Source organism: Ovis canadensis, chromosome 9, assembly GCF_042477335.2.
Source record: "Ovis canadensis isolate MfBH-ARS-UI-01 breed Bighorn chromosome 9, ARS-UI_OviCan_v2, whole genome shotgun sequence".
Classification (NCBI taxonomy): domain Eukaryota; kingdom Metazoa; phylum Chordata; class Mammalia; order Artiodactyla; family Bovidae; genus Ovis; species Ovis canadensis.
Window position 1 is genome coordinate 92,737,528 of NC_091253.1, and position 18,628 is coordinate 92,756,155.

The 18,628-nt window shown below is 36.3% G+C and overlaps 1 protein-coding gene across 4 annotated transcripts in view; it reads left to right on the forward strand.

Annotated features, from left to right (window-relative positions):
* Positions 1-18,628, forward strand: part of VIRMA (vir like m6A methyltransferase associated) — a 59,922-nt gene that overhangs the window by 32,011 nt on the left and 9,283 nt on the right. For all 4 annotated transcript variants that reach the window (XM_069600619.1, XM_069600620.1, XM_069600622.1 and 1 more), the window contains 9 exons: positions 1,121-1,612; positions 2,621-2,775; positions 4,844-4,926; positions 7,133-7,226; positions 7,369-7,913; positions 8,434-8,669; positions 9,122-9,374; positions 11,406-11,623; positions 17,233-17,365. In XM_069600619.1, the coding sequence (XP_069456720.1) occupies positions 1,121-1,612; positions 2,621-2,775; positions 4,844-4,926; positions 7,133-7,226; positions 7,369-7,913; positions 8,434-8,669; positions 9,122-9,374; positions 11,406-11,623; positions 17,233-17,365 (2,209 nt within the window). The remainder of the gene's footprint in view (positions 1-1,120; positions 1,613-2,620; positions 2,776-4,843; positions 4,927-7,132; positions 7,227-7,368; positions 7,914-8,433; positions 8,670-9,121; positions 9,375-11,405; positions 11,624-17,232; positions 17,366-18,628) is intronic.

Genomic DNA, 18,628 nt, shown 5'->3' on the forward strand with positions numbered 1-18,628 from the left:
ATGTAGGCACCCAGTATCTTGCATGTCCCAGAATTTCAGACTGCCAGAGAGAAAGCAGGTATTCAGAATGAACCATATTATTTGCATAAAGTTTATTTGCAGTGAGTATTCTTATCAGTTGGTGGGTGGAAACTATCCCAAAATCCAAGTCCCTAGAGGCCAGCCAAGGACCAGCCTTTCTAAGAATAAGCATTCTGAGGCCTGCCATGTTAACTATTTTCTGAACATTCCATAAGGTGATTAAGGATGCTCTTAAGAGCATAGAAGTGTTTACCTTTGTGGTAAGCATTTACTGCAGGTGTTTTCCTCATGATATAGAAGCCTGAGTTTAAGCAGAAATATGATTGAAAAGGCAATTTTATGCTTTTTGATTACAACTATGTGACATTCTGGAAAAGGCAAAACTATGGAGACAGTAAAAAGATCAGTGATTGCCAGGAATTAGGAGCTAGTTAGGGGATGCATAGATGGACACAGAGTATTATTAAGACAATGAAAATACTCTGTATCAGTAGCAGTTGTGTCTATTAGGGGTTTTAGGTAAATTCATACCTTATCTACTAAAACTGTGTGTACTAAAAAATGGTTCTTGGACGTAATAAAAGAGTACTGTTATATTAAGTACTGAAGATTGATAATTTGACCTTTTTTTCTTCCTAGAAGTACCGGTTCAGATATACTACCTGTAGTAAATCTGAATATACCAAATGCTTTTTATAGTATATGCACTGTATTCTTCCTAGATGCATGAATTCAGATATACTGATATGCTATGAGTTGAGTAGGACCATAGTTAAAAAGGAAGGAGCCATTTCATAAGTGGCCTGGAAAGAAGGCCCAGAATTTAAAGTCAAGGTTGATTCTGGAAAGAGAAAATTTGTCAACAGTTACTAATTAAACATCTTTTGAATGCTAGGAAAAAGCCTTATAGAACTTTCACTTTCATTTGGTCCCGTGGAGAGAAGACTTGCTGTTCACATTATGTTTTTAAATAAAGCGGTATATTGCTGAGGATAAGGATTATTGCTATTAAAATTTTTAGCACTACCTGTCTAATGAAAACTGAGTAAATGAAATGTTTTGCGCTGACTTAACGTATATCTTGTTACTTCTTCTGCAGGTATCTTCACAGTCATCACTTCCTGGAGTTGGTTACTTTGCTCCTGTCAATTCCAGTGACAAGTGCGCATCCTGGTGTGCTGCAAGCCACGAAAGATGTTTTAAAGTTTCTTGCACAGTCACAAAAGGGTCTTCTTTTTTTTATGTCAGAATATGAAGCAACAAATTTGTTGATTCGAGCTCTTTGTCATCTTTATGATCAAGATGAAGAAGATGGTCTCCAGTCTGATGGTGTTATTGATGATGCGTTTGCCTTATGGCTACAGGACTCAACACAGACATTGCAGTGTATTACAGAACTGTTCAGCCATTTTCAGCATTGTACAGCCAGTGAAGAAACTGACCACTCAGATCTGTTGGGAACGCTGCACAACCTTTACTTGATTACTTTTAATCCTGTGGGAAGATCAGCTGTTGGCCATGTTTTCAGTCTTGAGAAAAATCTCCAAAGTCTTATTACACTAATGGAGTACTATTCCAAAGAAGCCTTAGGGTAATTTTATGCTTACTCCTTAAATTTCCTGTTTTATTGGAAAACTACATCACTAGTGGGGTAGATTCTTGAAAGAATGTGTTGTTTTGAAAATAAAAACTATAATTTTTTGACATAGCCTATAACTTGTAAATCAAGGATTAGAATGATGAACTCTCTAAGATGTGGATATAAAGAAATGAAATAGGAGCTGCTTCAGTTTCCCTACAGAGTTAACAAAGATTGCAGCCGTAGTACTCCTGCTGATTTTTGTGGAGGGGAGACGTAAGACACAGAAATAATACATACAGCTTAAGAGTCATGAGGACTACCTTGGTGTCTCTGCCCTCACCTGCTAAGCTCTTCATGATGCTCTGACTTTAGAAGTGTTTTGACTGGATGAGGGAGTTTGAAAATGATAGTGGTTTTTGAAGCCCTTGCCCTGTTGGGCAGAGGGTTTTAGTCTATGAGAAGAGAAACTCGTTCCTCCTGGTTCATGCTATACAAAGCTGTGGTGTCCTTTGCATCTGAGTCTTGATATGACCCCTTGAGTGACGGATCTCTTGGGAGGACTGTAAAAGGCAAACAAGAGTGCGTCTGTGCCTAGCTGTACCTTTACAGTTCTGTAGTGGAAGTCTGAATAAATCACGGTGGTAGGTTGATTCATCACACTTTTTCCTATACATCCAGAGTGAAAAAACATTTTAAAGGAGATTAATGAAGTGTATTTCCTAATCTTTCATTGCTGATGAAGTGTACTTATTCATATTTTATTGTTCTGATCATATTTCTTAAGAGAATTCCACATTCCATTTTGATGCATGTGCTCTGTTATTAATATACTTTAAAGTAGTGGTTTCAGGTGAATTGGAGGTTAAACTAAAATGTGATTTCCTGTTTTCAGGAAGTTGGTAATGTTTCATGGTAAAATTCCTTGAACTTCTTAAAACCAAGTGAAAAAAAAAAGTTAAAAATTGTTCCTAAAAATTATTTGCATACCAAAACCTTTAAAACCTTATTTTGTTTCAGTGATTCCAAGTCTAAGAAGTCAGTCGCTTATAATTACGCGTGCATACTTATCTTGGTGGTGGTTCAGTCTTCCAGCGACGTCCAGATGTTGGAGCAGCATGCAGCATCTCTCTTGAAGCTTTGTAAAGCAGATGAAAATAATGCTAAATTGCAGGGTATGGCACTTGAACTTATTTTAAGCATTTATGATGCAGGAAGAAAAAAAGCCTTTGACTATCTGTAGTTCATATTTGCCATTTGGGACCAGGGGCTTTATCATGTTTGATAATATACCTAGTAACACCCTGTGTTAACTTTCTGTATAAATTAAAGCACCCTTTATGGAGGTATTTTATATGGTATTCTTAAAAAGATTTTTTTAGGAAGTTGTTGAAAATATCTTTTTCTGGAAAGTCATGGAAATTTGTGGGTAGCTGAAGTTCCTAATCAAAACAGAATTAAAGATGAACTCAGAAGTTCAGTTTTGTACAGAAGTTTAGAAGTACAGTTTGTAGGTGTGTGTGTTTTCTTTGAATATGTACTTCTTTCTGAGTACTACTTAGAAATCTATTTGTGGTTAACACATGTGTGCTATTCGCAAGTGAAAAATGATGAAAGAATATTATTTTCTAAGTGTATATTGAATGAAGTTTATTAAGTTTATAATAAGGTTTATAATAAGATGAACCTTATTGTAGTGGGTAGTCTTGAAAAGTTCAAGGTATTTAATTATAGTTTTTTATTATTTTATTTTTGTTCTTGGTTTTCAAACTAGCCAAATAGAAAATTTAACACAGTAAATGTTATGATAGCATGTTGCCACTTCTCTTTTTTGTCTTTTGTCCGTGCTGCACGGTATGTGGGATCTTAGATCTTAGTTCCCTGACCAGGGATGGAACCTGTGTCCTTTGCAGTGGAAGTGAGGAGTGTTAACCCCTGGACTGCTGGGGAAATCCCAGGCCTCTTTTCCTTTTAATCCTAAAAAGATTAAAGTTTAGGATTAATTCTAAAAAGATTAAAGTGTTACCAGTAAAAGTTGGATTCTAAACTCAGCTTTCCATATTGAAAATAGATTTTTTTCCCCCCTCAAAGTATGCCCTTACAAAAAGAGGGTATGTAGCATCTTCAAAGGTATTATTAATGCTTTAGTACATATTCTGGGTGATGAGTACACTTAAATTTATTATTCCTTTTATCTTTCATTTGAGCAATGTATATTCTATATACATGAAAGAGGTAATTTAAAAGTGTATAGGAAAAATACTTGGATGTAAACTGCTGTAATCCTAAAAAGGAGTGTAGTACCAAGGAGAGATGACTCCTATTTGCAGTTTCCGTCAGTTCTTCTTATAAAGTCTCTAGAAATTATTACATTAGAACGCTGTTAGAAAAACATTTTTGGTGATAGTCAGGTTCTATCCCTGGGCCGGAAAGGTCCCCTGGAGAAGGAAATGGCAACTCACTCCAGTGTTCTTGCCTGGAATACTCCGCGTACAGAGGAGCCTTGATGGGCTACAGCCCATGGGGTCACAAAGAGTCAGACATGATTGAGTGACTAACACTTTTGACTTCACTTTTACGGCATAGCTCTTAGGCAGTTCAGTTGCAGTAAATGGTGTATTTCATGTATTTCTTCCACAAACAAAATTTCCTGTTACTGTTTTGGGGGTGAGAGTGATCACTTTAAATTTTGTAAAGGCAGATTAGGAAATTGACAAAATTTAAAATTTGTGTCATGGGAGAGGGCCCTCAGCAAATGTTCCTCCATGGGTTTGATCCTGTTAGAAATGAATACCTTTGTGTATGCTGTTTTGGGGTGTGGGAATCAGTGGTAGTATTAGGTGAATAAGCACTATGTAATTTTGTTTGTTTATCGGCAGTTAATTTTATAATTGTTTTAATGTTGTAAGTTGACTGCTGTAGAAAAATTCAGTTTAGTTAGATAGTTCCGTTTAATCGTATAAACATTTAAGTTTTCAGAAGCCAAATAACTAAGAGTGATACCTTCTTATTTCTAAACCAGTATAGTACGACATTTACATTTCATTTTAAGGCTTGTTTAAATAATTTAGACACATAATTCCTGTATGAAATTCACTCCATTGAAATGAACATGGATTTTGCAATCTGAAAATGTGGCTTTTCTCTGGAAAAGAATACTTTCACTTCCTTTGTTATTAAGGCTTGTTTGTAAGGCTTTTATTTTAAAATATTATGTTGTAAATTACTGTTTTCATTTTTAAGAACTTGGCAAGTGGCTTGAACCTCTGAAAAACCTTAGATTTGAGATTAATTGCATCCCAAACCTAATTGAATATGTTAAACAGGTAAGTAAAATTTAAAAGTATCTTGATTTTATGGAATTGTGTGGTAGTATGTAGTAATGTTGTATTAAATCACTTGTATAGATAATGTAGTTAAGTATACTTGATTGATTTACTAGTCCTGTGGGTATAGATTGGTAGTGGGTATAGATGGATATGTAATTGTGTGTATACATGAACACAGATGCCCACAACGATATTGCTTTCTATTGCCAGATTCTGTCCTGTTTTTTTTCTTCTCAAATAAGAATAATATCACCTACCATTTTGGTGACATTTACAAAAATGTTTTAAAGTTAAATGCTATGATAATGTGATATATAATTATTTTAGTTAAACCTTCTGAAAAAGAATTTCCCTCAAACTTTTTAGGTGAAAATTGGTAAGAGTTAATTCTAGATAATTGGAATGAGGACTAGTTCTGTTTGTTCATTTGGGATGGTTAAATTACTTCAATCTACAATTGAAGTAATTCATGAGAGTTGAAAAATCATATAGTTCATAATATTACAGTTGAAAATTTCATATACAAATCAGGTAATTCATAATGCAAAAATTTGTTATAATCAAAACATTGTTAGTTGGGGAAGTTTCAAAAGTTTTCTTTGCTCCTTAGTTGATCCAGTATGTATCATAGGATGAAGGACTAAAGGTGCTCTTCTTTTTTTTAAAAGTGCTCTTCTTTTTAAGTGCTTTAAAAAAAAAAAGTGCTCTCTTTTTTTAAGGTGCTCTTCCTTCTTTTTTTCCTTTAAAATGATGCGTAAGAAGTTTTAAACTACAGGGGCAGAATGGACCTTGAATTATCTCTTTTTCCTCCATCCCCCCCTAAGAGTACTTTTACCTCCTATAATGCCATCATATTCTTCTGTTCTTTATTTTATGCCTCAAAGACGATCTAGAGTTTTTCATTATATTGAGTCTTTTATTTAGCAGAGGTACATTAGTGTCCTGTAAATTTAGATGGTCAGGTATTTAGGGTGTGCATAGTTAGAAGAATATATTAAGTATCCAGTAAAATACCAGAGGACTTGGATTAAAGTATTTAACCAGTAAAAAGTTCAGTGCTAGAAATTTGAATTGCATGTTGTAATTAAATGTTTTAATTTTTATGTAAATCCTTGTCCTGTTAAGTATGGTTATTATAAATAACTCTCTAAGGTGTGCTAAAAACAGCTGATCTAAGACAGAAACGTCACTCTGTGACTCCCTGCTGCCTTAACTTGTGGGATAACTGAAAGGCAGCAAGGAAGAAGTTAGAGGGAAAGATAACCCAAGGTGGGGAAAGGGAAAGTGAAAGTTGCTCGGTCGTGTTCGACTCTTTGCAACCTCATGGACTGTGCAGTCCATGGAATTCTCCAGGCCGGGATACTGGAGTGGATAGCCTTTCCCTTCTCCAGGGGATCTTCCAAACCCAGGGATCGAATCCAGGTCTCCCACATTGCAGGCGGATTCTTTACCAGCTGAGCCACAAGGGTGGGAAACATGAGGAAAAGGGTTTTCTTATTTTTAGGTTTCTCCTCTGAGGTTAAAGGCTGAAGTGGTAACATTTTAAAGTGGTATTTCTTCCAAGTTTTTTAAACCATCTATATGCTGCTCTTTGAAAATTACAAAAATAAAGCAGCTTAAGTATAACTGTTTGTGCCAGGAAAACATAGCCTGGGCAGGTGCTAAGGACATAGGTAACTGTATTTCTTCTTTCTCTCTTCATGCCCCAAATGGCCATCATAACTAGATTCCTGTGGTATTTGCGTTTTTTGAAATGTATGTTATGTAGTATTAAACCACTCCCTGATGCTTCATCAATTTTTAAAGAGGTTTTAGTACCCACAGGGCTCTGTAAAATCAGAATCCTTGCTTCCTTTTTGGAAAAACGGATATATAGAAAGAGTATCCAAAAAGGAGCTATTTTAAATTCTTAACACAGAGAGTTTCGTACCTGTCTGTATGTAGCCTTTGTTTTAGTCAGTACTTTTTAATATACTTGTCGTCAGTTATTCATTTTATAAACATAATGTCACATATGATACAACATATGCCAAAGATTGCATAACCTTTAAAACTTAATTAGCTTTATTCATGTTTTAAATGCACTAAGGAAGTTTAAAATGATGTAAGTACTTAACTTGAAACTCCTATTTTTAACCAATGCCTTCTCTGGGTCTGATAGGTAATAAGAAATTAAAGTTTCTGTTCGTTTTTATTTTTGAAGAATACTGATAACTTGATGACCCCAGAAGGAGTTGGCCTTACTACTGCCTTGCGTGTTCTCTGTAATGTGGCCTGTCCCCCACCCCCTGTTGAAGGTAATGTGGCTACTATACTTAAAAACTATTTTTTAAGCCTGGTGTAAATATCATTTATTAAATAAAATATTCAAAAATCTTAACCAGTGATTAATATTTAAGTAATTAGTTTTTTGTTTTTTTCTCCCTTATTTATGTAAAGGTCAACAGAAAGACCTGAAATGGAATATTGCTGTCATTCAGCTTTTTTCTGCTGAAGGAATGGACACCTTTATTCGGGTGCTGCAAAAATTGAACAGTATTCTGACTCAGCCATGGAGGCTCCATGTCAACATGGGGACTACCCTTCACAGAGTGACTACCATTTCGATGGCTCGCTGCACACTCACTCTTCTTAAAACTATGTTAACGGAACTCCTGCGAGGTGGATCCTTTGAGTTTAAGGACATGCGTGTTCCTTCAGCACTTGTGACTTTACACATGCTCCTGTGCTCTATCCCTCTCTCAGGTCGTTTGGACAGTGATGAACAGAAAATTCAGAATGATATCATTGATATCTTACTGACTTTTACTCAAGGAGTTAATGAAAAGCTCACTATCTCAGAAGAGACTCTAGCTAACAATACTTGGTCTTTAATGTTAAAAGAAGTTCTTTCTTCGATATTGAAGGTTCCTGAAGGATTTTTTTCTGGACTCATACTCCTTTCAGAGCTGCTGCCTCTACCATTGCCCATGCAAACAACTCAGGTATCACTTCCATATAACATGCATCTTATAAATGATGGCAATAACACTTTTTAAAAAACCAGTGGTTTTTCTTAAAAAAAAACAAAAACAAAACCCCCTCATCTCCTTCCCCTAAGAAAGACATAAAATACCTGGATGAGGGTGAGATAAAAACTGAAGCAAGTTGGTCATTAAGGAAACATGGGAGTAACATTCTAAATAAATTTTTGTTAATGTGAATTTTATTATGCTGTTACATATACTTGTACTTTTGTTGTTTTTAAATCCTTTTCCCCCACCATTAACTAGGTTGCTTCATCAATGGACTCTGCTCTACTGACTGCTAACCTGAGAACAATAAGATTTTTTATTAGATGCGTTGAATTCAAGCAAATGTTTAATTGTACAACAGAAAATTAAATGTTTTAAGCATGCAGTAAAGATGTTCTTTTCATAATAGTTCTTCCTGAACAGTTTTTGTGATTGTAAATAAATATTTTTAAAAAAATCTACGTACACACACATTATACTTTTTTAACAGGTAATTGAGCCACATGATATATCAGTGGCACTCAACACCCGAAAGTTGTGGAGCATGCACCTTCATGTTCAAGCAAAGTTGCTCCAAGAAATAGTTCGCTCTTTCTCTGGCACAACCTGCCAGCCCATTCAACATATGTTACGGCGTATTTGTGTTCAATTGTGTGACCTTGCCTCACCAACTGCACTTCTGATTATGAGAACTGTGTTGGATTTGATTGTAGAAGACTTGCAAAGGTATTTTCATTTTGCACTAAAAATTTTTTTCCTCAAGGTATTTTTGACACAAATACTTTTTTAAAAAATTAACTTAGACTTTGGAAACCAGGCTTTAGAATGCGCAGATAATATGTGTACATATAAAATATAACACAGACACATGTATATGTGAATATATAAAGGTAAATTTTGATTAGGAAGCTATTATTTTATGTGCAAGATACCTTGAAGTATTTCAAGTTTTGGGGCACTGGAAAAGTGAACTGTGAAGTACTCTGATTTAAGAAAATATGTTATTGAAAACCCAAATTTATAAAATTTTATAGTAATTGTAAAATTCCAGAGTTGTCATACCCAAGGAATGAAATTTTTTACATAAGATTTGTATAATATGTGTTGAGAAAGCAAATGACTAAGTAGTGCCTTAAAATCAAGAATTTTGTTTACTAAATGTGTTGATTTTATTTCAGCACTTCAGAAGATAAAGAAAAACAGTATACTAGCCAAACCACCAGGTTGCTTGCTCTTCTTGATGCTCTGGCTTCACACAAAGCTTGTAAATTAGCTATTTTGCATCTAATTAGTGGAACTATTAAAGGTGATGAAAGATATGCAGAGATATTCCAGGATCTGTTGGTTTTGGTGCGGTCTCCTGGAGACAGTGTTATTCGTCAGCAGTGTGTTGAATATATCACATCCATTTTGCAGTCTCTCTGTGATCAGGTATTTATAGTTATTTTTATAAATTCTTTGTGTGTGTACATATTATTTAAAAACATATCCTGATGTAATTCTTGGCTGCTAACAAAAAGATCTCATCTGTTTCATTATTCATATTATTGTTTGGGGGGATATTTGACCACTGAACCAACAGTAAAATGATTTGGTGCTACATAACTTTCTTTGACCGTATACATCACATGTTTCTCTGAAGAGGTTTTTTTCATTTTCTTTATGAGATACTGTCTTTGGATATTTATTCTGTGTGCCGTTGTATTCTTTGGGGTTGGTTATATCTAGTAGTTTCATTTTCTTTCCAATTATATTCTGTACCAATTCATTCTTGAATATTTTAGTTTTGTGATTGGTTGAATTACTACTATATTTTTTTGTTTGGGCTTTTTTTTTTTTTTTAATTAAAAAAATTTTTTTTAGCTGTGCGTAAAGGTATGTGGGGATCTTAGTTCTCCAGCCAGGAAAGTGCAGAGTCTTAACCACTGGGAAGCCAGGGAAGTCTTTGCGACTTTGGAAGGCATCACAGGCTACTACAGTTTTAGTGTGTTTCAGGCTACTGTGCTTATAGATGTTGACTAAAAGTAGTAGTACTTCTTCCTGCTGTTCCTATTATTGACTTCCAGTTTGTAGTTCCATGAGTTAATGAGAATTGCTTTAACTTTTAAAGCCCATTGTTGCAGGGATCATTGTAGATTTCTATGCCTGATAGAATTTTAGCTTGTCAAAATGCTCCTACTGTCTAATCGAATGTGATTTTTCCAGGCAGAGTATTTTTAATAGGATCCTATATTAGACGATTTGGAGGACGGCATGGCAGCCCACTCCAGTATTCTTGCCTGGAGAATACTCGTGGACAGAGGAGCCTGGTGGGCTACAGTCCTTGGGGTTGCAAAGAGTCAGACATGACTAAGTGACTAAGCACACATGTATTAGAAGCACACACGTATTATAAGCACACACCTTTTTCTAACTAAAAAAAAAAATCCAATTTGGTTACATTTAACACTCAAGTCAAGAAGGAGCATTTTTTGTGTGATTTGTTTTCACAAAAAGGAGATGTGGTAGAAAATAGTTTTGGACCTGGTAAAAAGGCTGTTTTAAGTCTTTATACCTCAAAATGTCCAATCAGCTGGTATTTGTTTTATAATTAATATTAAGTTGTATGATCGTGCTGAGTAACAGTTTAGCATCCTAGCTGCCCTGATCACATAAACTTCATTCTTGGCTGGCTTCACCTAGTTGTATTTCTTTTCTATTCAAGCTTTGTTTTGTAGTTTTAACCCAAGTTGAATAGTGGTTTCCAGTGTGTTGAAGTGGTTAAAGGCAATAACACATACCTAAAAATGTTTCTGTAAAGTCTGCTTTACTTTAAAAACAGTAGTGTGGGTTTTTAGTTATTGTTAGGTAAACTTGCTGACATTGAAAAACTTGAATTTAAGATGTATATAAAAACGAGGGGAAAATATTTGAAGATTATGCCTAAATGCTTTTTTGCTCCATCCATTTCTTTTTGTGATATTTTAAATTCAAGTATGGATAGATTTATTAAAATTTATTTCTCTGAATGCTTTCTTTATAAATTTAAAAATATTCAGATGAATAAATAATATAATAATTTAAAATATTTTCATACCCAAAGTACTAACCTAACCATTTGAAGATAGAAACTACACTTAGTATAAACCAGAAGGAAAAATTTTTCAAAGAGATGTTCTTTTAAAGTAAGAATACTGTGAGTCAGGATCCGTTGCCAAGTGGTTAGGTGTCAGTCTTACAAAGTAAAAACACTGTGAAGCAGATTCTTTAGGTGCGTGTCTTTGTATTAACCTTTATAGCAGGGCAGAACAACTCCTTTGTATTTAATGTGTTTCAATCTGTGTTTGGGATGGGATAATAACTATAATATTTTGATAACTACTAAGTATTAATTGCTGTGTATTTCAGAAATAAAAGCTCGAAGTGATAGTGACAATCATTTTAAAAAATTGTTTTTTCCCCAACTCCCCTCCTCCCTCACAGGACATTGCACTAATTTTGCCAAACTCTTCTGAAGGTTCTGTTTCTGAACTGGAGCAACTCTCCAATTCTCTACCAAACAAAGAACTGATGGCCTCAATCTGTGACTGTCTCCTGGCTGTGGTAGCTAACTCTGAGAGCAGTTACAGCTGTTTACTGACATGTGTCAGAACAATGATGTTTCTTGCAGAGCATGATTATGGATTATTTCATTTAAAAAGGTAATGCTTTATCTAATTTAATTCTGTTACTTAATTGCTAAGTTGTGACCGACTCTTTTGCTGCCCCATGGACTGTAGCCCGCCAGGCTCCTCTGTCCATGGGATTTCCTAGGCAAGATTACTGGAATGGGTTGCCATTTCCTTCTCCAGGAGATCTTCCCAACCCAGGGATTGACCCCGCGTCTCCTGCGGTGGTAGGTGGATTCTTAACCACTGAGCCACCAGGAAGTGGTAAAAATTTACTATTTTCTTGTATTTTAATCCCCCCATATTAATTAATTCATAGATGTTGTAGAAGGTGGAAGGCATGATTTCTTTCATGAAGAGAAATTTCAAATTTGTGGAAAAGATTCATTAGCAATGAAATGTACTAGTAATAAAATCTTTAGGTAATGTAAATTGAGAAGGAAATCTTATCATTCCGGGGTCATTAATTCAGTGCTCGAAGATACTTGTTTGGTTGGCATAGACACCTCTGGTTCTTCAAAGATGATGGTAGTGTGGTATTCTGGACTCTGAAGCTGAAGGTGCTGATTCTGTGTCTTTTATTCTCTAGAGGAGTGGCTGATCTGCAATGGATTTGAAATTATGTAAATCTCATGCTGCTCAGACTCTCAGGTGTAATTTCTGCTCCCCGTTGCTAGCCATGCCCTCGTCTTTTTCTTCACTAGGGAGATAGATAGCTACTACATAGTTTCCCTGGGAATTCGTAGAAGTATGTAGGATTATGAGATTGAAAGGATTAGGCAACATGTTATGTGTGCCTCTCATCAGTTCTTATAACATTGGTTGAAAACATATGTTTCAGGTAGAGTGCTTGGTGCTGCTTCCCATCTTTCCCCCGGCTGAGCCTGTTCTGTACTCTCTCTCAGTTAATGGTACCTGCTGAACATCCAGCTTCTCCCCCTGCCACCTCCCAGTCTTTTGCTGAAGTCTTTAAATTTTATTTCTTAAATGTCTTTTTTTCCTATTGCCCAGATATTTACTGTATATCCTTTAAAACTCATATACTACATATCCAATTAAACGTAATTTTTAAAAAAAGCATTCCTTGGTTCTGGGTTAGGTGCTCTCACAAATACCCTTTGCATACCATTTCCACAGCATGTTATGCGACGTTGTTGGCTCTGCTAGGTTCATGTAAGTCATTGTAACCTATTTCTTTTTGTTTCTTCAGCTTGGATCTTTCTGCTGAGCTCCATGTAACTTATGTATCTATTTGACGTCTCTACTTAGCCATCTAATGGGCACCCAAGCTGAACCAAAGCAGAGCTCTTGATATTCTTGCCTCAGACACATTTCTGTCTTGCTTAACTTGGTAAATGTTAAACGCAAAGATTCTTGCTGCTTCTCTTTTCCTTTCTCCCTGCCTCCAGTCTGTCAAGAAGTCCAGTACATTATGTTTTCAGAACATCCTGAATCTGATCGCCTTTCTCCACCTCCACTGTTAGTGTGCCCTCGACTGTATTTGCCTATATGACCCATTGCAAGAGCCTCCAGTCTTCTCTTCTTACTTCTAGCATTGTCCCCATAAAAAATATTTTCTTAGCGCTCAGATTGATCTTTTTAAACTTAAAACAAGGTATGTGTCATTATTATTTTGCTTAAATCCTTCTGTTGGCTTTCCGTTGAACTGCAAATAAAATTCAAAGTTGATCTCTAGGGCTCTTATACAGTCCAACTCTTGCTTATCTTTCTGACTCTTTTCATAGCTCTTTTATCCTCTCTTTGACTCCCTGTCAGGCTCATTCCTATTTCTAGACCTTTTTTTTTTTCTTTCCTAAAATGCTTTTTTTCTAGTTTCTTCTAGGACTTATTTTTTTTTACTTCACTCAGGTATCTGTATCAATATATTTCCTGCCTAAATGCCTGCCTAAAATGCGTATCCTGTGTGTCCCTATTCCTTATACCCCTTTATATTTTGACATTATGTCATATAGACTTACTGCTTATTTGGTTGTCTCCCTCAATAGAATATAATCTGCACAAGGACAGGGACTGTCTTTTCTTGACTGTACTCCCTCCAGCACCTAGAAACCTGGTTCATGGTAGGCATTAGGAAGGAATGTTAGAGTCCTTTAGTTCACAGATATTTGTTGAATGCCCTCCTCTGGGCCAGACACTGCTCTAGGTGCTGGAGATTTAATAATTAAAAAAAAAACAAACCCTGTCTTCTTGATACTTTCATTCTATTAGAAGTAGACAGATGATCAGCATGTAAATAAAATACACAGTGTGTTATAAAACAACATAAAATAGAGCAAAGGAATGGCAAGTGCTGAAGTGAGGGGGAGAGTTGCCATTAGAAGTCTGAGGAGGTAATCAGGGACGTCCTCACTGAGAGGGTGGTCCTTGAGCAAAGAGCTGAGGGAGGTGAGTGAGACATGTTAACGTGCTGGGGGAGAGCGACTGCGTGTGGTAGGCCTGGCTTGTCTGAGAAAGGGCCTGCAGACCATGGTGGGGGCTCTTGAAGTGAGTAAGCACATTGGAAAATGACAGGGCCCCGGGTCAGAGAGGTAGTGGGTAGGTGAGGGAAGGGCAGGTCATCAGGGGCCTTTAGAGTTACTTATAAGGGCCACTGTGGGCTTTCCTGGTGACTCAGATGGTGAAAAATCCACCTGCAATGCCGGAGATCCAGGTTTGATCCCTGGGACAGGAAGATTCCCTAGAGAAGGAAATGGCTACCCACCCTAGTATTCTTGCCGGGGGAATCCCATGGACAAAGGGACCTGGCAGGCTGTGGGATCACAAAGAGTTGGACACATCTGAGCGACTAACATACACACATACACGCAAGAGCCATTATGAGGTTTTGAGCAGAGGTATAGTGTGATCTGGCTTTTTAAATAAATAGATCACTATATCCTCTAGTCCTGAGACAGGCCTCACTCAAAAAAACTTTTTTTGAGATGATTTTAGACTTTCAGAAAAATTACAAAATAATAGTACAGAGCTCAGATACACCCTTCATCCAACTTACCTTATCCCTGTCCTTATGTTGGTGTCTTGAATAACCATTGAATATTTGTCAAAATTAAGAAACTAAACTTGACATAATACTGTTAACCAAAATACAGAACTTGCTTAGATTTTACCAGTTTTTCTAGTAATGTTCTGAGTACATCATATCAGGAAATATATCTGCCTTACTGATGATGCTAACCTTGGTCACCAAACTGAGATGCTGTGTGCTAGGATTCTGTACAGCAAACTTACTAATTTTCTGTTTTTAAATACTAAACATTTTGAATAATATACTTCAAGACTATGTAAATGTCCTATTTCTACTTAAAATTTTCATCCAGTCGTTTTACTGTCCGTCAGTGAATCTTGGCACATGTCAGTTATTACCGTGGTGTTCTACTGTGTGTGTGTGTGTGCATGCACGCTCAGTCATATCTGACTCTTTGCAACCCCATGGACTGAAGCCTGCCAGGCTCCTCTGTCCATGGATTTTTCCAGGAAAGAATACTGGAGTGGATTGCTATTTCCTTCTCCAGGAGATCTTCCCGACCCAGGGATCAAGTTGGTGTCTCCTACGTCTCCTCCTTCGGCAGGCGGACTCTTTACCAGCTGAGCCATCAGGGGAAGCCCGTGGTGTTTTGATAGTGATTTCCTATTTTTCTTGTTCCTTTTTCACTTCATTATCCTCTGTAAGGATGAATTCATCACTTTTCCCCATTTATTTACTTATGTGGGTATTTATATCCATACGGACTTGTGGACATTAAGTTTTTTTGTTGTGTACTAATTGAACAGTATGTCATTATTTATTTTGTTGTTCAACTTACATCACTAATTTTGGTTTTTCTCATTGACTAGGGCTGGGAAATATGTGTGTCCTAACTCATGCATTTGCCAAAAAAATCCACATTTTTTTTTCCATCTATTTATTGTGTGTATGTATTTTAAAGGGCTTCCTTGGTGGCTTAGATGGTAAAGCATCTGTCTACAATGCAGGAGACCCGGGTTCAATTCCTGGGTCAGGAAGATCTCCTGGAGAAGGAAATGGCAACCCACTCCAGTACACTTGCCTGGAAAATCAGTATTTTGATTCTAGTACAGTATCAGAGGGTGGATTCTAACTTTCCCCCTTTCTTTGTAACCTCATCCATGTTTTGTGATATACATTTCTGTGGATTTTGACCGTCATGTATCTACTATCACATTTCCATGCAAAGCCATCACCCCAGCAGTCGTGTGCCACCCTTTTATAGACAACTTTGCTACAAGTTGATTGACAAAATTCCAGATTTTAGTATTGCTAGTTTCCTTTTTAATTGTAGACATTCTAAAGGGTATGCAGTGGACCCCAGTTTTTGATAAACCATCTAAATAAGGCTCATTCTCTTAAAGTTATAAGTAGAGACTAGTAATTGGTATAATCCGATTTTTAACCTAAGCTTTTTTCGTTGATTGTACTCTTTGTTTAATCTCATTCCGTTTGTTGTGCTTTGTCCGTTTCATTATTTTTATAAAGTTCTCATGAGCACAAGTCCTATCTTTCTCCATTTTGTATTGCTTTATCCAAGTCTTGAACTTTTATTTTGATCAACTAAGAACTATGTAAATGCATAATTTTAGCAGCACTATGTATTATCATGATTTTGGACACATAGCATGATTATTTCTTACGCTGAAACCTCTCTGTATAAGAGGTTGGTAAATTGTGGGCCACAGGCCAAATCCAGCGTTTATTGGAACATAGTCAAAATTTATGTGCTTTCCCACTACATTGGCCATTGAGTAGCTGTGACTGAGACTACTGTTTTGTATAGAGGGCAGATTGAGTTCTGTATAACCCTGTAAAGCCTAAAATATTTATCATTAGGCCTTTTACATAAAAAGTGTACTGATGCTTACTTTATACCTTTGGTTTCTTTCTGTCAGATTACAGTGTCATAAAGATAATCATCCTTTGTAGTTATTACATAAGTTAGGCTTTCGAGCGGAGAAGGCGATGGCAACCCACTCCAGTACTCTTGCCTGGAGAATCCCAGGGATGTTAGAACCTGGTGGGCTGCTGTCTGTGGGGTCGCACAGAGTCGGACACGACTGAAGTGACTTAGCAGCAGCAGCAGCAGCAGCAGGCTTTCGAGACAGCTATAACTTCCTTATGTTAGAGAAATCCCCAGGTTATAAAAAAAGTGCTCTAAAAGGAACCTGAGAATGTATTTGCTAAGTTTTATAGCTTTGTTATTTGGGGGAGTTTTTTTCTTTCTGTGGTTTTAAAGTTTGTGTACATGCATGCCTATTATGTCCAGCTCTGTGCGACCACATGGACTGTAGCCCGTCAGGCCTCTCCTCTAGACTCGGGGAGCAGACCTGGGCCTCCTGCATTGCAGGCAGATTCCTTACCACTGAAGCTATGAGGGCATCCCTTTTGAAGTCTATCTTCTTCAAAAGGAGATGTCAACTATAAAAAGAAATGCTTTGTTACATGGTTTGTATGACAGATAAACCAAAGTACTTGGTTTTTTTTTTTACTCTTCTTGAAATGTAACATTTTAATTTACTAAATTTTGTTTGTCAGAACTGAGATAGTTCATTTCTCATGCCATGTTTATATGCTCAAATTTTAAAACATTGCCTATTTTCTTTGTTTACAGTTCTTTAAGGAAAAATAGTAATGCTCTGCATAGTTTACTGAAACGAGTGGTCAGCACATTTAGTAAAGACACAGGTGAACTTGCATCTTCATTTTTGGAATTTATGAGACAAATTCTTAATTCTGATACAATGGTAAGTGTATATATATGTATTTGGTATTTCTCATATTTACAAACTTATGCATATGTTAGAAAAATCACTTGGGTTCAAAAATATCTTGGAATGATGTTATTTGGAACTTGGAACTTAAATACTATTTTTTTCATATGTCCTCACCCGACTAAAAGTATGGGTTTTTGATTTATAAAAAAAATAGATTGTTAAGAGTAGAATTTATTAGGTATCATTCTTAATTCTTTCAGCTGTTTGAATATGTTTTCCTGCTGCGTTGTGGCTTCCATGGTTTTTGACAATAAATCACTTGTTAATCTTTTATTAGTTGAGTCACCTCTCTTACTGCTTTCAAGATTCTTTGTTTTTAGCTCTTGATCATGTGTTAAGAGTGGATTAAGTTTGTTCTACTTGGAGTTTGTTGAGCGTCTTGAAAGTGTAAATTAATGTTTTTCATCAGATTTGTAAAGTTTCTAGTCACCATTTCTTTAGATATTTTTCCTGACTCTTTCTTCCTCTTCTGAGACCCTTTATTATACGTGTTTTGGTACTCTTGATAGTATCTCCACAAGCATCTTTTGAGGCTGTGCTCATGGTTCTTCATGTTTTTCTTTCTGTTCCTTAAAATGGATAATCTCAGTTGACTGTGTTCAAGTTCACAGATTCTTTTTTTTTTTTTGCCAGCTCAAATCTGCTCTTGAGCCCCTCTAGTGAATTTTTTGTTTGATTTATTGTCCTTTCCCACTCCAGAATTTATGTTCAGTTTTTGTATAACTCTTAGCTGTCTATTGATATTTTCTTGCAGAGTGCTGTACCAACTCTCTTTCCAGTTTTTCCTTCCAAGCATTTACTTCTTTGGTACATTCTGAATAGTTCTGTATGAGTTCATAACTTCCTAAAGCAGACAGCAGATCATATCACTCTACTCTCCAGTAACTTCTGGTGTCTATGGAACAGATTCCAGACTTTTCAGCATGGCATTCAGGACTATTCACTGTAGGGCAAAAAGCTACTTTCGCAACCACTTCTCCCTTAGTGGGAGGTGCCACCCATAATCTCCTCTACTTACATGTGTCTCCTTGGCCACGCTTCTGTTAGTTTGCTGTTTTCTCTCTCTGTCTCTCTTTCTCCTGGCCAAACTGTCATCTGCTTATAGTACCTATTTGAATACAGCACAATTTGCGAAGCCTGTTAATATTACTTTTCTTTCTGTATACTTCACATCATGTTACTGGATTTCTTTTTATAGATCATTTATATGCCTACTTAGTATTTCCTCTTCCA